Source organism: Chrysemys picta, chromosome 1, assembly GCF_011386835.1.
Source record: "Chrysemys picta bellii isolate R12L10 chromosome 1, ASM1138683v2, whole genome shotgun sequence".
In the NCBI taxonomy this organism is placed as follows: Eukaryota; Metazoa; Chordata; order Testudines; family Emydidae; genus Chrysemys; species Chrysemys picta.
This window is the reverse complement of record NC_088791.1, coordinates 122,332,123-122,353,937: the sequence shown is the minus strand read 5'-3', so window position 1 is coordinate 122,353,937 and position 21,815 is coordinate 122,332,123. Positions and strand designations below refer to the sequence as shown.

Sequence of the window (21,815 nt, the reverse complement as noted above, 5' to 3'; positions counted from 1 at the left end):
TGATAGAGCACGTTACTGGTCTAATGACACTATGCAATAGCGCTCATTAGCTCAGCAAAGCCGTGCACACAAACATTATATCACTTTATTCTTTGATGCAGAATTAAAGAACGAAAACAGCCACATTGGGTATTCTCTTCCAGTCATGCGGTGGGACCTGCCCATGATGATAGTTTAGCTTATATGTAAACCAGCAGGCTAAGGATGGTGCCTCCTTCAATACAGTCCCTCTAAAATTCATGCTGTGGTTCGTGTATAGCTGCAGCTTGTTGGGCGGCAGTGAGGCTCAGGAACTGCTGGGGACTGATTGTTGTCTCAAATATATTAGTGCAGCTCATTTACTCCTATACCTGATGGGATGCTCAGACTCCGCTGGCTCAGGGAATGGAGAGAAATATCATTAAAAAAAAAATCAAACCGATACCAAACTAAATTGCTTCTCCAAAGCTTGACTTGTTACTAGCTCCTCTGATAACTGAGGGCCTCACTCTTGTAAAAGATGCACAGCTTACTTCTGAAACAAATGAATCGTTTACCCACCAAAAGAACTACACCGACTTTAAAATTATATACATCAATGTATAGTACTAGTATCCTTCCTTCTAGCTCACCGAAGTGGCTACTACTGTGTAATAATCAATTTCTCAGTAAACACCAGTGTCCTAAGGGGTCACATTGCTCTCATTTCTCAGATGCTGCACAATCCCAGTTGTGCTGCACAGTGCTCCTATTCTGCAGTCATTGCATCTGAGGCTAACATTCTTGCCTGCCTTTGGAGGAGTGGAACAGTTCTGCAGGGCAGCAGGCTGGGTGGGGTTCTGAAATCCTCTGCTGCTCTGAGGCTGGGGGTCAGAACAGTGGCCTTAAAAAAAAAAAAAACAACCTTACAAGAATAGAAGGGAGACTTGCATGTAAAACCAGATTGCTTTCCACATTAAAAGAAGGAACTTAGATGCTACAATAATTAGGGCCCTACCAAATTCACAGCCATGAAAAAACATCACGGACCGTGAAATCTGGTTTCCCCCTGTGAAATCTGGTCTTTTATTTGCTTTTAGACTATACTATACAGATTTCACAGGGGAGACCCGTGTTTCTCAAACTGGGGGTCCTGACCCAAAAAAGAATTGTAGGGAGGACAGAAGGTTATTTTAGGGGGAGGGAGGTTATGGTATTACCACCCTTACTTCTGCGTTGCTGCCTTCAGAGCTGGGCAGCCAGAGAGTGGCAGCTGCTCACTGAGGGCCCAGCTCTGCAGGCAGCAGCGTAGAAGTAAGGGTGGCAATACCATTCCAGACCATCCTTACTCCTGCGCTGCTGGTGGTGGCGGCGGCTCTGCTTTCAGAGCTGGGCTCCCGGCCAGAAGCTGCCGCTCTTTAGCTGCCCAGCTCTGAAGGCAGCGCCACTGCCAGCACCAGCACAGAGGTAAAGGTAGCAGTACCGCAACCCCACCTACCATAACCCTGCGACCCTCCGACAACTCGTTTGGATCAGGACCCCTACAATTACAACACCGTGAAATTTCAGATTTAATAGCTGAAATCATGAAATTTACAATTTTAAAAATCCTATGACCATGACATTGACCAAAATGGACCGTGAATTTGGTAGGGCCCTAACAATAATGGTATCCGTGTGGAAAACCTGATGTCAGAACATGGGAAAGCCACCTGGTTTAATTGTAGTGACTCCTAGCTGCCCTGTAGGCTTAAATTTTAATGCATCATCAACTTTCTACAAGCTCCACTCTTCCCTCTCCCCTCCAGTTACAGGTCTAGTCTACCTGCTTGGAGTTCTGAGAGGCATACACCTTCTGGTACAAGCCTCCACACCGTACTTAGACCAGTGGTCTGCTTCCTTTCTCTCCCTTCCCCTGGGATAAATTCCCTCTTTAGGTGAATAAATACAGAGTTCAGATGCTCAGCTTATGTCCAACACAACTTGGGTTATGTCAACAGTTAATGAATTTAGAATAAACATTTCTGAAAGCCTTTGATATGTGTGGTGTGCTATCCGGTCTTCCTTTCATACCAGACATTCTTCAATGCACAAAAACTGTGACAACTGCAGTGTGTTAGTGTGAGATGTACAATGTATGCCAACAAACCATGGATAGTAAAGACCCAGTGATTCAGGGAAGATTTATTGTACTGGAGAATATCCAATATTTTTCTTCATAGCACTGAATAACAATTCATGAAAATAATCAGAAAATATAAGCTTTTTAAATGACAGTCAAAAGAGAAACTAATATAATTACATATAATACAGATTTCCATCTTTCAGGTAAGCAAAGCAGTACTAAAAATGGTCATTTTTGTCTTCACAGTTAATGAGCATTGCCACTCCTGTTTAAAGCTTCAGCAACTCAAATATCCTAATCACTGTGTGATTATGTTTAGACCTAAGCTGCATCTGGGTTGTAAACATATTCTTCAAATCTTCCTCCTCTGTATTCTCTAGAGTGGGCACACTTAAATTCATTCTATTTGTGGGAATAATAAAGGTTTCAGAGATACCAACTATACATAAAATGAGGAATTATCACTAGAACTGTTATCTCTAGAACCAGAATGAACTTTTTAAGGCTATGATTCAGCAAAGCATGTGTGCGCGCTTAAACACGTGCTTAAGTCTCATTGATTTCAATGGATTTTGAATCATGACCTTTATGACTGTCAGTTTAATGACTAGCCCTAATCAGCATCTGCTTCAGCTATGTACTGAACAGGGATGGATTTAAGCATATGCTTAAGTGCATTACTAAACTGGGCTTAAGTGCATGTACAGTATGTGTGTTTATGTAAATACTACACACACACACATGTGCACACAGTTCTTGCCATTAGCTTTCTTGTGTTTGAACATTCTATACACTAAGGTAGAACCTGCACTTATTTTGGTTTCTACAAACATAAAAAAGCACCTGAAAAGAGCTATTGCAGCTTTCAATCAGTCACTGTATTGGCATTGAAAGCTTTATTTTGAAAACGATAAGCAGCAATACTGAATAAATAAGATAGAATGATTGTTTTGTCATCTCCATACAGCCGATGGCCTTCATCCAAAACATGAAAATACTGTAGCAAATAGAATAAACATGCATGTTTCAATGTTCCAAAAAAAAAAAATGGCATAATATAAAAGTAACACTTTGACACTTATTTTAATACCGTGCAGGCCATTAAAGATTATTTTCTGGAAAAAAAATGAATAAAGTTTTGCTATTTACATAGATAATTAAGGCCCAATTCATTCTAAGTAATGCACATTGGGAAACTGTATACTTCAGTTCACTAAAAAATCACAGGATCAATTTTTTCCCCATACTCATATAATCCCAATTCACCATAATGCAATACATAGTGTGCTTTTTATTTATTTATTTTTTTTAAAAGGCAGTCATAGCCCCAAGTAGAGATTTCCTTTCTCTAAAGGGTCTTCTTCTCTTAATCACAAAGAAAAGTCATATTTGCAGATTCTGTAGGCTAGGGTAGCGATGGAATGTTCTCTTTAAAGTTTCAGAAGATGGGTAACTTTTTCAAAAATGCTTGAGTGACACAGGAGCCATTATCTTTCAATGAGATTTAGGCTTTTGTTGTTGTTGTTGAAAATTTTACCCTAAATCTTAATCTATTTTTGCATTTATCTCCCTTCATACACTTGTGAATGACAATGTGAGGGATTCACACAGTTAATTTCCATTAGCAATAATAGGAGTCTTTCATATAAATGTCCTGTGCACTTAAAGGAAAATAGATACTTGTGTATTAAACTATTTAATAAAAACAAAAATCTATATTTATTATGCTGGCAAGTATATAATGTGGCACCTGTTACATGCTGTTTTTGTTCTACTCATGCCCCTCTGACCAGGTTTGAAAATGCTTTTGAAAATGGAAGCATGATAAAAATCTACATTTTAAAAGGGTCACATGTTGATATGGAGTGAAACTCTTAATTCTTTATGATGCTGTGGTTGAACTGAATAATAAATTGAACAGAAAGTTCAACATATCAAGAAGATGGAAAATAAAGGGATTTTCTCAAATTTTAAAAAGCATTTCAGTGAATTTTTTGCCTTACTAACAGCAGCCCTGGAGCACCAACTGTTCTGTTTACCCTCCTAGTGGACAGAAGCAGTGAAAGCTCCTCAGGTGCCCTGATGATGTTCTTCAGCTTTAACTTGGAGAGAGTACAAGGTGGGATGGTTGTCTCCAAACCCACTTAGTGTTTGACCTCTCTGCCAAACAGCAGTCACCACCAATCTATGTTAAATTTAAACTACTAAATTAAAGGGGAAAGGCTCCAAATTTCGTTACTGGAACAATATCTTGAGCCATCCAAAATCCTGAGTTTTCTTACCCCACCGCCCTTAAAGCACAAGACGACACATAATTCTTATGATCTTAGCATTCACGGAACTCAATGGGAGCTGGATCAGATCCTTACTGCATAACAGAATATTTTCAGGATACATACGTTTATCTGCTTTAACAATCCTTTATATCAGTATGCAGCAAAGATTTGATTAAACTTTTCTTTGTGATTAAGTGACATAGGATCTTCGCTATGCAATGCAATTTGGGCTTGATACTGCAAAAGCGCCGACTGCCTCAACTCCTATCGACTTCTAAGGGAGTTGAGGATACTAAGTATCCTGCCAGATTGGGCCATTTTTTGGGCAAAATTGGACCTGGAAAGTAAAGGTATATGCCCCTTGTACACAGTATAATCTCCAAATTATTTGTGTTTTATATTAATTAACAAATACATTTTTATATAAGAAAGTTATGGGCACAAACATACATGAGCACAGACTCATCAATAACGGAGACGAAAAACTGAGCGTAGCAAAGATTCTTTAGGCTAGAGCAGCACATTTACCAGTTTGTTCACAAGTAAAAAGAGATAATGAATTTTTGTTTTTGAACTGAGTCTGTTTTGAAAGATCCTTTATATTTTCACAGCCTCATTTGAAGTTGCTGTTAGTCTAAATACAGCAGCATTTTTAGTATTTATGGTGCTATTAATAAAAGAGAAATGAAAAAATTTCATTTAACGGTGATTCCTTCATCTCATGCTGTATCCTTCAAACTTTGAGTTACCGTTCTGATGTGGAAATTCATGGTCGTTTTTAAAATAAGAAAATTAATTTCGTATTTATCTGGGCACAAGTAAATCCAAGCAGGAACATCTATATTTTAAAAATAAACAGATTTCTGAAATATTATTCTTTAGTAATTAAAGCTTGGGTTTTTACTCACCAAGGATGAAATCCTGATCCCACTGAAGTCAAAAGAAGTTCTGCCATTGACTTCAATGGAATCAGGATTCTCCCTCTAGATTTTGATTTCTGGGGACCCCAAGGGCTAAATTCTGCTCTGGATGCACTGGCCTGGCTCCCACTGAAGTCAAAGGGATCTGCAGGCATGCGATGGCAATAGCTGGTGCTGTTATAATAGGCAGTCCAAATGCAATACATAAGGCGCAGATTCTGTAATCAGATCCATGCAGTTGGACCCCCTTCTCGTCATGAAGGAGTCCCACTGATGCCAATGGTGTTCTGCACAGACTCAGGAGTCCACTGCATTGATCCGAGTGCAGGACCAGGGCCTAGCATCATAACCGCACTTTATTTGGAAGTGATGTACCTGTATGTGTTTACTCTTGCATTCTGCTGGGAAGCCACTTTGTCTAAACCTTGTTTTATTTTTGGTTGTACTAGGTGACCTCAAAACATTGTAAAAATAAACTGAAGTCTCCTAGTGAATCTGTGAACGTTTATCTTCTACCTCTCACTTGTAAAATAAAATGCTCTATAAAACCCTGACCAGAAATAGTCTTGCATATCTAAAGAAAAACATGTTCCATAACATTTTGGGGAGCAGGAATGAAATCCTGGCCCCAGTGAACTCAATGGGAATTTTGCTATTAATTTCAAATGGGACCAGGATATCACCCCAGCTCTTTTAGCTATCATTTTGCTAAATGGTGTGTGTGTGGATTTTTTTTTAAGAATAGTAACATTTACAGGAAAATAAGAACACTGTCCTGGCTGGTGAAAAGAAGAGTAAAAATCACACACAGTGAAAAGCCTCACACCCCTTTTTAGTAAGACATACGATGAAGACCCCTTATATTGTTTGTTTCTCAAAAGGCATACGCAATGTGGCACAATATCTCAAATATACATTCTATATAATAAAATACTGTCTAACTAGTGCATCCTCAATCATATGCTGGAAATATCCTTACCAAGCCAGCTTTAAATTCCATAATCTTTTAATGGTTCATTCAAGGCGGAATCAATAGGAAGCTAATCCCACAAACTCACCTAAAAAGGTAGCAATGGATGTGATATGATGCATCATAATCCACAATGTAACAAACAAAATCAGTGGTTAGAGACTATTTTAAAGATACAGCACCCCCACAACACTCCTGTGGTTGTGAATTGTTAATGTGATGAAACACTGGACATTTATACACACAAAAGTGATCTGGTCAGATTGAGAAATACGATACTATATAATTAGTCACAAGTTTAAAATAATAAAATAAAAGACACTGTAAAGGTCAACATTCACACCTTCATGGATTGCATGGAATAAATTAAACCTTAAACCAGTTGCAAACAGGTTCCTTCACTCTGCTCAGTCAGTGTTTTATTTATGCCTATATATGGAATAATACTTTTCTAAATGCTTCTGAAGTAGCAAGAATAAAAATGAAGGCTCTTGCATCAATAGTTATTGGACAGCAACTTCAACACTGCCAGCTGTGTAGCTACACAGTTCCTTTGTTCTTTTGCATCAGTGCAGGGGGCATGGCTCCACGTGGTATGTAGAATGAAGAAACGCAACATGTGGTGGCTTAAAGAGGAAAAGCTTCTTTCATTCATCATTGGTAGAATCAAAAAGGAAGGAACTTATACTGTCCATGGTACCTTCATAGGTCCTCTTCAGAAGAGGTATATATTGTTATACATAAATGCCCTCAGGGTTAAAACCAGATGACAGTGGATTCTGTAGAATTCGAAGATTACTGGGGAGCTGCCTTGATGAACCTGGGCGTTTCAGGGACCCAGACTGAAATGTTGTCTCTACACAAAAAAGATGATAATTAGTATGATTTACTTAATAATTATGAAATATTATTTGTAACATTTAGAGAACACACTTATTCCTTGGCCTACCAGTGTGCTTGAGTGGAGCACAAACATAATTTACATAGAATATATACACAAGTGACAGTATAATGGTTGACATTAAGACACACAACTGCCACTCATTTTAATGCGAGTTGTTTGTTAGTTGGCTTTGGAAATATAACAACCCCCCCCCCCACACACACACACACCCCCCCCCAGACAGTGCCCATATACAGGAGGACCCATGTAGACATGCACTCAAACTACTAACTCCCTGCCCTCCTAAAAGAAACACCATGGCATCATTAGCGGAAGGGCTCTATACAGGGGTTGACAATAAAGGCCTTAGAAAAAGGAGTGTTTTCAGAAGATGTTTAAAAAGTGGGAGGGATAGGCTGAGATGAAGGTCCAGGGAGGACCTGCAGGGGCTGTCACAGCAGAAGCTCAGTTACCTGCTAGGTACAACAGTGGTTCCATCATTGCCACAAACAATTTGCATGAGTATATTTATAATTATATTTGTGTGTGTGTGTGTGTGTAATGTGAGATTTTTTTAAGGTATGAAAAGAGAACTTACATAGCATACTCTTGCTATTTTGTTATACTGAGGGACTAGCAGATAAATAAAGAGTTCATTTGATGTTTAGTGTATTAGGGTTAAAGGAAGAGAGAAGTGTATTTTTTTTTCTCCTTACAAAACTTCCAAATTTGTACCTCTTTCGAGCTGTGTGTGTGAAGCCTCCACTTCAATAGGATCTGCTGGTAGCACTGTGACCTTTGTTCCTGTTTGCTGGATAAATTGTTGGAGATTTACTTGTCTTAGCTCCTTCGTTAGTTGCTCCAGTTCTTGTTCTCGGTCCTAAACAGAAAGGGGGGAAAAGAGTCTGTTTAGAGGTGGGTAAGTCTGGAACAGACATGCAAAATTCTATCCATCCATTTGTCTCTGGGGCAAGTCTTTTTTTTCTTTGACGGGTAAATAGAAAGTCACTAGTTTTTAAGATATTGTTTTGTTGAAAGATGGTTTGCTGCATGACTTACAAAAGTAAAATGATACTGATTCATATGGACTTATCTACTTGTTAGCAGTTATCATATCTTTATATTTGCTTCCTTGTCCTCTCTCAGACACTACTCAAGTCACCTGAACAGAAACTTGGCACAACAGAAGCAAGAGGCTCTGATAATCCATATCCTGAATGCTACAGAGGCTGACCTTTTGTTTAAGGCACTGGTTTGGACCCTGAAAATCTGGCTCCAATTTGTGGCTCTGCCACAGACTTCTTGTATAATTTGGGCAAGTCACTTAAATACTCCGTCCCTTAGTTTCCTGTCTGTAAACTGGGGACAATACTTCCTTTCTCTATACCCTTTGTCTTGTATATTTCGACAGTAAGCATTTCTGGGCAGGGACTGCTTCTCGTGCATAGGGTGTATATAGTGTCTAGCACTTGTTTGGCAAGTACATTTCAGAAATTGCTCTGGTTTTAAGAAAACAAGTCCTCACAGATTTTTGCCAAAATTCTTCAGAATCTATTTGGTCTCAGCTTGCATTAATATATTACATTCTGAAATCATGCACTCAAATGTCAGGAAATTCCAAAAATGGATATCCTCCCCCCCACAACATTAACTCTGTACTTGTTTACTCTATCCTATAAAAAACACAAACAGTAATGCACTGAGGCATTCATTTAACAAAAGGAAGAGGATTAGAAGACGCTAAAAACATGCAAGTGGCAACACTAACATTGTGAATAACCTCAGCCTTTGGAATTTCCTAACTTCTGAGTGCTGGAGAGTATCTAAGTCCCATCGAATTAAGCTCCTAAATCACTTAAGAGCTTTTGAAATTTTTCCCCTGAGGTCTCACACCAAACATTGCATCAGTGCTTTTTTTTTTTTTTGCATTTAAAATCTTTTCTAAAAATGCCAATGGCAAGGAAAAAAGAAAACTGCTAAATCACAGCATATGCTTGACTGAAGGTGTCCTTAAAAATACAGAGGGAGAAGAGTGATTTGGAAAGTCTCATATGCATACATGAAAATGCTGACTTTACATGTTCAGACCCTTAGAACTACTGAACCAGTTTTCCTCCCTTCCTTATTCAGCAAAGACCATAACAAACAAGTCACATTTAAAATTTCTAATTTCAAATCAGCTAGTTATGCAAGTACTAAACACTTCAGTCTGAGATTATGGAGAAACACATATCCTCCTCTCTCTTGCATAACTCAAACACAGCTGAACTGATTTTGCTCAAACTTTCTGGAAAAAAATCATCTTTAGGTTGAGAACAAGCATTGAAAATTTAACCTAATAGGAATTTGCTTGGGACAGCCAGAGCATATGAAAAAGAGAGTGAGAATGGGAGTTTGAACTCAGTGTAAGCCTCAGTGGATGTTATCAGCATTGTTATTTAAATAAAATAAAATAAAAATGAAGAGGGGGTTCCTCCTGGCATCACAGTAACTAAAAGGATAATTTGTAATGTCACTGGAAGCCGGGGATGGGTGGCTAGACATATATGCTTAGAGTTTTCATGTGTTTTGTTTCAGATGCCATATTTTTATTTAGTAAAAACAGCTTAAATTGATACGGTACACTGATTCTAAGGATCCCAAAGTCCTTTACATAGTGACAGCAGAATCACTTCACACTACTCAGCCACTGTGGAATGCAGCAGCAGTTTAATACAGGATATTAAAATAAATAACAGTGCTATAACCAACTAAAACTGAGTGCCTTAATTCTAGGGTGCCTGGGATATTAGACATGCCAGGAATAGGGAAATTTGCTTCCCAGTGTCACTGTATCCCCCTCTGGTCACTATTTGCTACAAACTGGATTTCCATTTATATTCATTATTTCATGCTCTACTTATGTGCAAGTGACATCATTAACTTTTGCAGGGAATAAAAAAGCAGTGACTTGATTCTCTGGTGATATGGTCTCTAAAATTGCCTGAAGTAGACAGAAAACAAAATCTTGAACTCATACAGGTCAGGTAGGGAAAAGGAAGAACTAGTCTCCAAACAATGGTTTTATAACCTATTAGTTACTTTAACACACCCACTCTGATACTACTTTTGGATCTGTATCTTTTTTCTAAATATTATGCTCATGGAAGATTCTGGAGAGCAGCACTAGAGAGACAGAACTTCAGCCTCAAAAAGGCAAAGCCCAGACAGGTAGTGCAAGCTTCAACCTTCATTATCCCAATGTCACTCAAACACTGACTTTAAAAAAAGAGACTATTCTTAGGGTAAGAGGAGGGTCCAAGCCTCTGCCAATACTGCCAAACCAGAATATCAGATATGGTGGTAATAGCAGCTATGTCAGATGTGGACACTCATCCACTAGGAACTCAGACCACTCAGTGATTTCACACAGATCATTGAATAGGCAACAGATGGTAATGACTTTGGGTCACTACCAATTACGGTTGCCAACTTTCTAATTGCACAAAACCGAATGCCCTTGCCCCACCTGTGCCCTGCCCTTTCTCCGAGGCCCCACCCTGCTCACTCCATTCCCTCTCCCTCTGTCGCTTGCTCTCCCTCACCCTTACTAACTCATTTTCACCAGGCTGCGGCGGGGGGGGGGGGGTAGGGTGTAGGCTCTGGGCTGGGGTCAGGGATGAGAGGCTTGGGTTCCAGGAGGAGGCTCTGGGCTGGAGCCTAGGGGTTTGGAGTATGGGAGGGGGATCTTGGCTGAGGTAGGGGGTTGAGGTGTGGGAGGGGGTGCGGGCTCTGGGCTGGGTGTGCAGGCGATGAGGGGTTTGGGGTACAGGAGAGGGCTCAGGGCTGGGGCAGGGGTTCCGGGTGTGGGCTCTGGGTGGCTCCTACCTCAGATGGCTCCCAGGAAGCTGCTGGCATATCCCTCGGCTCCTAGGCGGAGGCACAGCCAGACGGCTCTGTGCACTGCCTCTGCCCACAGGTATCACCCCCTTAGCTCCCATTGGCCACAGTTCCCGGCCAATGAGAGCTGCGGAGCCAGTGCTCAGGGCAGGGGCAGCATGTGGAACTCCACTGGCAGTGCCTCTGCCTAGGGGCTGCAGGGACATGTTGCCATTTCTGGGGAGCCGCACGAAGCCAGATAGGGAGCCTGCCAGCCCTGTGCCAACCGGACTTTTAATGGCTCAGTCAACAGTGCTGACCGGAGCCAACCAGGCGTTCTGGTTGAAAATTGGACACATGACAACCCTACTGCCTGCCACTGAATCTGCAACTAGAAGTGAAATGTTCTGTGCTGCATTCAGCACTAATTCCTCAAGTAATTGAGTCCCTCTGAATATTTAAAGAGTAAGGACACAAAAATCTTTATCACCTAACCTGAGAGACTAAGGGGCAGGTTAAAAAAAAAAAAAAAAAAAAAAAAAAAAAAAAGACAGGGGGAGGTGAGACAGAATCATTTATATCATGGTATTAGGACTGGCTGGTCCAAAACTTGCAAATTCTGAACATTTCTGATAGAGAAAAGGCAGACAAATTTTTTACAAAAATTGTCATGGAAGATTTTCCCTGTTTTTCTAACCAGCTCAGTCAGATCTTTGACTAATTAAAACTTAAACCTGCTATCTTTCCCCAGGCAGAAAATGTGTTCTTACCTGTAATCTTTTGGTGGCTTGGCCCAATGACCTTTCTACAGCTTTAATGCCATTTTCCAGCCTCAGACTCTGTTGGCCCTGAATATCAATTTCACCTTTCACCTTCTCAATCTTCTCTTTGACCTCTTCTTCATTCACCTGCGACTCCTGAACTTCCCGGTGCAACTTCTCTGCTTCAAGGCCACTCTCCATTCTGTGGATTTGAGTCATATAGTCTTTTAACTTGCTCTCACACTCCAGGATCCTTTGCCTGATCTCCAGGAGTTGTTCCTTCAGCTGCTTCTCGTTCTCTTGCTCAATCTGCAGTTCATTTTCCCAGAACTCTTCCTCTTCAATCTCTACTTCATTTCTTTTGATTTTCTGCTCAAATTTGATAATTTCCTCTTCCAGGCTGGAATTGTATTTCTGTTCCCAGTACCGGATTTCAGCCTCATTTGAGTCCAGCTGCTTCTCAATGGACTGAAGCTTCTCAGTCTGGAGGTGGATCAGTTTTTTCAACTCTTCAGCTGTTGTTTTACAGTTGAGCACCTTTTGCTTGAACTCAGATTCTTTACCTTTCCCAAAAATGTCCATTAACCCTTTTGCACCCCCAGTGAAGGTCAAAGACTTCCTTTTTGGCTCTCTCCTTTTTATTAATTTGTCATTCTGAGGCCTTAGCTTGGCTAATGGAGGTAAGCTTTGTCGGTACAAAGTTCTTTCAGGTATTCGAGCAACGCTGTCTGAAGTCGGCCTCTCGCTGAGGGATGGCCCTGTGCGGCGTAATATTAACTGCACATCACTTGCATACTGTCCCCATTTGTTCAATGAAATGATAGGATTTTCATGAGGTGCCAAATGCCTCTCTGTATCTCTCCATTTTTCTATCAGTGTGTATCTTCCAGTACGACCTAGGGGAGAAAGGATAATGAGAAAGGTGAAAATTGCATGTGTAATACCTAAAACAGTCCAACAGAGGGAACTATTGGATAAGGATATCTACGGACAAGTTATAAGAGTGTTGCATAGTCTAAATAATCCCATCATACATTTTAAGGCTAGGAGGGACCATTACGATAATCTAGTCTGATTTCCTGAATAACACACATGATAGAATTTCATCCAGTAGGTTCCTGGCTCAAACTCAATATCCCAAGTTCAATATCAGAGCACTAGTCTCCCACTGATCTTAGAGTGTACGTTTAAGAAGTGATATATGGGAGGCAGATGTACAACTCTAGTTTACAATAGAATTTGCATAGATTTTTTGTATGTACCTCCCATAAAATGCTTTGAAAATTGTTAGTCTACACAGCGTTAATCTACTATTATTTAGTTTGCAATTGCACCCATAGGGAGCAAGGTGCTTTCCAACACAGATGAAGACAAAGTCATCTACTATACTAGAACATGTTTTAAGTGAAGGCAATAACATCTGTTTTGTATAATTTCGCAAAAAGTAATTTGATGGGTGCCCCGACTATTTTATTTCTTTTTAGTCATGAATTGCACTAAGACAAGTTCTCTTAACATACAAGAGAGAATGAACAAATTAGTACTGGGTTTCCTTTGAATTTGTGATTTGAAACATAATACCTCATGGAAACTATAGGAAAAGAAATCATATTTCATTTTGCATTTCAATATATCAAGCCACCTAGTCTACATTATAACAGTGACCCAATGAACTCTGAATTCTAGCAATGGGGAAAGATAAGAGTTAAATTATTAGAAAGTGACAAATGAGAGACTAGAAAAGTTTCCCAGGGTATTTTCTATCTTCACCTACATAATTGGCAAAATTAAATTTTGTGTTCTCCTCTGGACAATAACTCATCACGTAGGGGCCACTGTTAATAACCACTACTATTAAGACCATAACCCACAATTAAATCCCCAGTTAAACCAAGACAATGCTGACAGCATTATTCTAGTCTATGATGACTGCTAAGCCATGATCAGCATTGTGTTAACTAACGTGGTTGCTGACAACCATGTCCAGACTTCTTACAGTAGACAAGGCTAAAGAGACACCACTAGAGGATGCCAAACTTGGTGATTGCTGATACCTGGCTCAGAAAATTTACATAGCAGGAACCAATCAGATCTTTTTTGGGCTTCAGAGGATTCAGAAAGATGCTTTGATATGTTGAATCCTTTTACGATTGCTGGGACGATCTCTGACCTCTATCCAAGCAGCTGACTTTACAATGCAATATGGTTATATTTTCAATAGAGGAGAAAATAAATTATGTTTTTGCTGCCACCAAATTATCCCTTACATATTTGTTCAGGACCCAGGAGATTTGTGTCATCTCCTCCTTACATTCCTCTATAATTAGACTCAACAGAATTAGATTTTTATTTTTTATAAATTCAATGGATATTCATATTTATTTGTAATCATTTCCCCATTTTTATTGATTAAAATGTTCATAGTGGCATGAAATTATGGAAGGGGCTAGAAAATAGGTAGGAGATCAGCCAATTATTTAGATATTGAGATTCAAAGAGTTAAAGCTTTATAACCATTCAAACACAAATCATCAACATCACATGTCAAAACATATAAAGTAAATATCCTTAAATCAGACTTCTTGGACAAAGTAAGAAAAATACTGCTTATCCTTAAATTTCAATTAGCTCTACAGAAATATTTTCCCCGTCAGGTAGGGTGTGTGTGTGTGTGTGTGTGTGTGTGTGTGTGTGTGTGTGTGTGTGTGTGTGTGTGTGTGTGTGTGTGTGTGTATAATCTGATATTTACCGACATTTACCAATAGAAATGTAATCCTTTCAAGCCTATCTATAATACTGAGTATAGAGCCAACATGTAAGTCTCCTGCCCCCCCCACCCCCCCATTATTTTTTAAACACTATTATTATTTTAAAATAAATCAGTCTTCACAGATAGGGAAAAATAAAACTGAATTCTCCCTACCTTGTGAAGACTTTTTTTTCCCAATAAAACAAACAGTAGCATTATATTAAAAAAAACAAAACAGAAACAAAAAAACAGAGAGCGTCTAACTGCTTTCAAAGCATGCTATGCAATAGTTTGTGACAAGCTCCATAACTACTAATTATCAGAAAAATGTAATCACATGCTCTCTTAATACAACCTCTCAATAAACACATTCTTCAGGGGAAAATAGAGAATGAGCCAGGCAGTGCTGGGTTTATTTCATTACTTAATAAGTGCAAGTCTTTTTAAAATTTCTCCTTTTCCGAAGCAATTGTAATTGTTCCTTATCCCAGGTAAATGTGAACAATGGATGTGTATGGGATAGAATTTCTTCCCTTTTTCAGCTTTGGACACACTAAGGGTATGTCTACACAGTCCGTGGGGGCGAGCCTCCCAGCCCAGGAAGCTTCAGAACCTGAGTTCCAGCCCAAGCTGCAACTTCAAAGCACTGTCTACACAGATATTTTTAGAGAGCTAGTCCGAGCCTGTCTACCTTGATTCGGAGGCTCGCTGCCGTGGGGCTGTATAGACATACCCTTACTTAAGAGACTGATGGGGAGTTAAGGTTGTATCAGAAGAAGCCCATGACAGAGCCATCTGGGGAGATCCAAAGCAAAGATAACCATCCCCCAAACCACTACCCCTTTCCAAAGCATCAAAAGGTATTTTAATCTTGTGTAGATTTGCCTCTGGCTTGCAATTACATTTTCTCAAGACAGCACCCTCAGATAGAATTTTTAGGACACACACACACACACACACACACACACACAGAGCTGTTGTAGGTCAACTAGTTGATATCATCTGATATAGTCAGACCATCCTTGGAAATCATGCTTTACAGCATATAGCCAATGCATACAAAATTATTACTTCAGTCTCACTTTGGGAGCTCCTACTTCACTATGCCCAGAAACTAAAACTGAGATTGAGAGGGACTGACTAGAAGAGAGAAAACTAGAGCTGACTAGTCATATTAACAAGACCAGGTGGATGTAAGATGAGTTATTGGATCACCGTCTGTTGGTGTGAGAGTGAAGCTTTCGAGCTTACACAGAGCTCTTCTTCAGGTAGCCCAGACCTGAAGAAGAGCTCTGTGTAACCTCAGAAGCTGGTCTCTCTCACCAACAGAAGTTGGTCCAATAAAAGATATTACCTCATTCAATTTGTCTCTCTAATACCCTGGGTCTGACATGGCTACAACACCACTGCATATAGTCACATTAATGATATTTAGCCAGTTAGCAAGAGGGAAGGGAAGAATAGATCTCAATACATTTCCTCTTGAAAGGAGAGTATATGTATGTAAAGATTACACACGTTCCCACCCCCATGAAAGAGATAGACAAAATGAGGTACGTAAAAATGGAAATAGCAGGCCAAATTCAAAACTAAAAACCTGTTTACAGTGACTCAAGATAAGCATTGGAGGAAATTCTATAAGTGTACCAATCTATTTGGCTGAAATTCTTGGAATCAGTTTTAATGTTTATTAGAATAAAGTAGTTGAAAAAGAGGCAATGTGCCAAGAGACACAGTTGTAGACATTTGCGAACCCCAAATATTCTACATTTAACATGCAGTATCTTAATTTTGTACTAAGCATCCATGTCACTATTGGTAAATCAAGCCTAATTCAGTTCACCATGGCAAATTAAACACTAAAAATCCAGGAGAGGAAAAACATGTTCCAGAATCTCAGAGCAAAGGTTGTAGCTTTGCACTCAACTTGGTTAATCCTAAAGGCTCGTAGCTCTTTTATCTTGCAGTCACAGTAATGCTACTAATGTTATTTTGTGTCAGAAAGAGCCAGGTTCAAATAAACCTTGTAAGTCTAAACAGCAGACCACTGGGTGAGTGCTTAGCATGCAATTTCCATTCAGTTTGCTACTAAATATACACTACTGTAAAGCAACATGAGAACAAGGAAGAATAAGGGGATAAACATGGCAATTTCAAAAGAAAATGCATGAAGCGTATTTACTGAGGTGCTGGACAAAAACATAGCTGTTCATATCTTGGGTTATGGTTCAAGGTCAACATACAATCTTAAAACAATAAACTTAATGGTCCCAACTCAGCACAAAAAACTGTGGCCCAGATTGCAGAGTTAGTGATTTTATATAGTGCAACAACCATCCTTTGAATCCAGTGCTGCCCTAAAACAAAATAATCTTTTATCCAAGCTAAATATTATTTGATTTGTTCTCCAGGCTACTTATGCTATAGATTAATTCTCTTTGTTATAAACAAACTTCAAACTCCAGTTATAATGATAATGCTAATTCACAAGTAAAAATGCAAACAAAGTTCATTTAAAACAAACCTTAGAATGTTTCAGAATCAGAAACCTTTAAAGCTAAATCGTTGTTTGTAATCTGCCACCGTTAGCGAACAAAGACAAGCTGCTTTGATTCCTAATAAAAAACAGTGGTTCTCAGGTTAAAGAAAAATTCACTGTATTCTGTTTCTTGCAGCATATGTTCCATGCCAGCAACTCATGACTCAGTAAGACATAGTATATCTTTCTGAATTGTGCAGTTTAGATATCTAATCACAGAAATCCGTACAAAAAATGAGGTTGAGAGAACATTAAAGTTGTACAGTTAAGCACCAAAAGGCATAAAATGTCAAAAGCTAAGGTTGCATGCACAGTTTTAACTCTGACCTCTTGTGCATATATATTACAATACAATTTTTATTTACGATGCCTGCTTAGATAATTTTTTTCACATCTTAGCTCAGAGCCCAAACAGTTTTCTCTACTCACTAAGGTACATGTGTAGCATCTTAGAATAGTCTTTTATTTTTGTATATGTCTGGTGGATCAATGTGCCAATGAAAATGGTCTGTCTATCGATGGACAAATTATATAGTAAGTTCATTATTGAGAGAAAAAGGAGTCAGAAGTCCTGCACTATACAATTTCCCTTTAGACAAGCAGCAATTCAAGAGTAATTCAAGCAATTCAGTAGTTTGAGCACTGGCCTGCTAAACCCAGGGTTGTGAGTTCAATCCTTGAGGGGGCCACTTAGGGATCTGGGGCAAAATTCAGTACTTGGTCCTGCTAGTGAAGGCAGGGGGCTGGACTAGATGACCTTTCAAGGTCCCTTCCAGTTCTAGGAGAGAGGATATCTCCATTATTATTATTAGATCTTTGGACTAGTAGAGGCCCTGACTGCAGTGGAGGACAAAGAGACAGAAAGGTAAGTGAAGGAATGGAGAGCAAGAATGCGAGACTTTGAGAAAAGACAATCAGTGCCTACACCATCCCCAGTCTTCATAAGCCAAACCAGCACAAGACAAGAAGGATCAAGAAGAGACGGTAACATGAACAAGGAATGAGAGAAGGGAAAGAACCTGGAGAAGCAGGACAAATTATACAGAGAGAGAGAGAGAGAGAGAGAGGTGCAATCAATAAGGTAGGTTTTTGGTGGTAGGGTAAAGCAAGGAGAGAAAAAAAACAACAAAAAAACAAAGCAGGACCTAAAGGATACAGTGACATGGGGCAGAAGAACAAATTAAAATCCCAGAGTGTCCCAGTTTGAAGTGAACAGATTCATTCTGTGAGGCCCAAACAATGAATAGTATAGAAAAGATAGAGCAGGTTCTTCTGTTCACCTTCTCTCATCATACAAAAGGACAAGGGGACATTCCCTGGAATAAAAGGCAGCGAATTTTTAACTCACAAAAAGTAGTATTTCTTCCTTACAATGTACAATCAGCTTTTGGAACTCACTGCCATAAGATAACACTCATTAGGATTCAAAAAGGGACTGGGCATTTGTATGGATAACAACAATATCCAGAGTTACAACAGTCAGGATTAACCCCACCAAGAGTTTGGAAGGAATATAAACTCTCATACCTCAGGGCTTAAACCAAATGTTAACTGTTGGGGATTAGAGGAAGTTTTCCCTGTTGCCAGGTGATTCCACAGGTGACTACCGCCAAGTTTCTTCCACTTAATTCGGACACGTGGCACTGGCCATAGTCAAAACAAGACAGTGGACTAGATGGACCTTGGGTCTGGTCCAATCCGGCAATTGCTAGTCAAGATGTGACTGCTATAAAAACAGCTAGAAAAGAGAGCCGTGTGTTTATCCAATGTAAGACACAAATAGGACTAATCTGGTCCATTTACTATCTACTTGGATCTCAAATGTGGCGTTCTAACCCCAGGAAAGAGATGGAAGAGAGAAATTTAAACTTTGTCTTATTTATCATGACAATTTAAAAGGCTGTTTTTACATGGTTGTTTTTAGAAAAATTACATGTGGCTAAACTGTACTTTTAATCAACTTTTTTTTAAAATGTGTGAAACATTTTAGGTCAGATTTTGTTTGATTTAGCAAAAGTAGCAACGCTAAAGCTCTAATGGCATTGATGGAAAAATAATTGCTAGTAATTTTAATAAAAATTTAAGGTTTGAATTCAATACCTTTGAACTATGAAGCTGACATTTGATCCACTAAGTGACACAGGCTTAAGCAATTTAAATTCATAGCAATTTAAAGGCATTATTCTGGTTACCTGAGAACTCGTTTTCCATTAAATGTCAAGAATGATTAAAAGAATCAAAAAATTAAAAGTAAAGACTAGAGAGTTTAAATTACTATGTGCTCCCATGATCTCTATCCATGCAGAAAGTAATGGAAATCAGATTTAGATCCTAGTCTTATAAAAACATACACACATGCTCAACTATACTGATGTAAATAGTCCTATTAAATTCAATGGTACTGCACATGTGTCAAGTTATTCATGGGCATAAGTATTTATGTGACTAGGGCTTGTCTACATGACAAGTTACAGTGCAGCAAGCCAAAGTGTGAATGTACAGTCCACCACTTTGCTGCACGGTAACGTCCCATGTGGAAACTGCTACAGCACAGCAAAAGTCCTAGAACACTACTGTTCACCAAGCTGCACTCTGGGACTTTAGGTGGACTGTAGCAATGTCCACACAGGAGGATACTGTACAGCAAGCTGATGCACTGTAGATTCACACCCCACCTTGCTACATGGTAACTTGCCATGTAGACAAGCCCTGAGTTTATGATGTCCTCCTTCAATAAAAAAGTGTGAGCACAAAGTAATACCTCTATATTCTGGCAAGCTATTATTTTACTATAAAATACTCTGCACTCCTCTACTGACTTCCATCTGAGCACCTCAAAGTGCCACACAAACATGAAGCCTTACACATGATGTAACAATTTTACAGATGGGTAAAGTCAGGCAGAAGATGTTTGAGTAAGCAGCTTGCCCAAGATCAGAGAGCAAGTCATGGCAGATTTGATGATAAACTAAACTAGTTTGGCTCACAGTTGCAGTCTCTACCACTAGACAAAACACTCCACCTTATTAACAAGAGCAGCAAAAAACAAACAATTTATTTTATGTGATGACAGTGCTATTATGTCTGTGGAAAAAAGAGTCAGAAAAAACTTATTTGAGCAAGGCAATATCCCAGATTCTAAAAGAAAGTTGTGGGGTCATCCTATTTCACTGCTATCTTATACTTCCATTCTATTAACAACTCTGTCTTTAGAAATAGCAAAGTTACATATTTAATTTGTAGTGTTGTTGTAGCAGTGTTGGCCCCAGGATATTACTGAGACAAGGTGGATGAGGTGATCTCTTTTATTGGATCAACTTCTGTTGGTGCAAGAGACCAGCTTTTGAGCTACACAAACCTGAAGAGCTCTATGTAACTTGAAAGCTTGTCTCTTTCACCAACAGAAGTTGGTCCAATAAAAGATATTCCTTCACCCACCTCATCTCTCTAGAAGTAACATACGCAAGTTTTAAGCTGTACTACTTTATACCACATGATTACACTTTGATTTTTTTTTTAAAACCCAAACTCAAGCAATAATGTGTTCTTTTTTTCTAATCCACTGTAGATTTGGTGCAACTCAGTTTCATCTCAGAGTTTTTACAATAGGTGTGTTCCACAGCCAACTTTGGTGTTTTCTTCAACAGAAATTACTCGCCAAAAAGGTAGCATTTATGTGATTTCCCAGATCTAATCCTAGCTAAGCCATAAAATGCTGTAATGCATATTTGGAACAACTTTAACAAATCTTTGCTCTTTCTTCATGAGTCCATCTAGCTTTCACAAAGAAACAAATACACTCCAGGAAACCAATAAAATATTGCTTTGATGGACTGCATTTTTTGAAGAGACAGCTGTGTTTCTTGTTCAATGGGCCCATGTTTTGCTGATATTCTGCTACAGCTAAAAACATCCCTATTTAAAGCAATTCTGTCATTTTAATTATTTTCCACAGGAAACTGACTAGGACAGAAAAAAACAAAAGGTCTTTGGTTAGGAATTCAAACTTAATCTTCTGGAGACTGAAATATTCTATTTCCATGAAACAAACATACATTGTCGTTTTGACTATTAAGGACCCATTTATTCCCTGGAGGGGAAGGAAATCATAGCAAATGCAATGGGTGGTTATAGGGGGTAGGAGTCGGAGGAAATCACTACTGAAAAACAGGACAAGTGTACTGATGACAGTAATATTCATTGTTCTTCCTCTGGAGGATAAGTCATATTTTAGCAAGGTAGGGAGAGGAATTTTGAATGGAAAAACACTAAAGAAAGATTACTAATATCCACCTAGGGCTTCCCATTCTAATCAGGTAGAAAGGTCACACTATGTTCTTTCAGATAGGGATCATTTTTATTCTACAGCCCCAAACTTGCAATGTGATCTGCATGGGTGGACAGCTGTGCTCACTTGTACCACAATGAAAGACTGGGGCCTGTGACAGGATAGTACTTAGTACAGTGGGGTCCTGATTTGTCTGGGGATTCTAAGCACTGCTGTAATACAAATATTACTGACATGTTTTCACCTCTAAGTTCCTTTTAAAAAAAAACATAGCTTGTAGTTTTCAACATTAAAAAAAGGGGAATAAAAGAGAAGATTATCTTTATCAGAAGCTGCACTGGTGAAATGTTCATAAGACCCCTTGCAGAAAAACATTATTAGAAGTACTAATGCTGGTAAGAAGCAGAAAACTAGCATGACTTGTCTATTTTAAATAATAAATAATAAGAAAAATAATAAAACAATGATGAGTACAATGGAAAAAGCAG

The 21,815-nt window shown here is 39.0% G+C and overlaps 1 protein-coding gene across 2 annotated transcripts in view; it reads right to left on the bottom strand.

Moving 5' to 3' along the window:
- Nucleotides 1-2,127: 2,127 nt before the first annotated feature.
- The window catches only part of RASSF8 (Ras association domain family member 8), a 138,957-nt gene continuing 119,269 nt past the window's right edge, over nucleotides 2,128-21,815 (bottom strand). For both annotated transcript variants that reach the window (XM_005296646.5, XM_065569021.1), the window contains exons 3-5: nucleotides 11,761-12,647; nucleotides 7,868-8,012; nucleotides 2,128-7,105 (exon numbers count right to left, since the gene is read on the bottom strand). In XM_005296646.5, coding sequence (XP_005296703.1) covers nucleotides 6,984-7,105; nucleotides 7,868-8,012; nucleotides 11,761-12,647 — 1,154 coding nt within the window. In that variant the 3' untranslated portion in view covers nucleotides 2,128-6,983. The remainder of the gene's footprint in view (nucleotides 7,106-7,867; nucleotides 8,013-11,760; nucleotides 12,648-21,815) is intronic.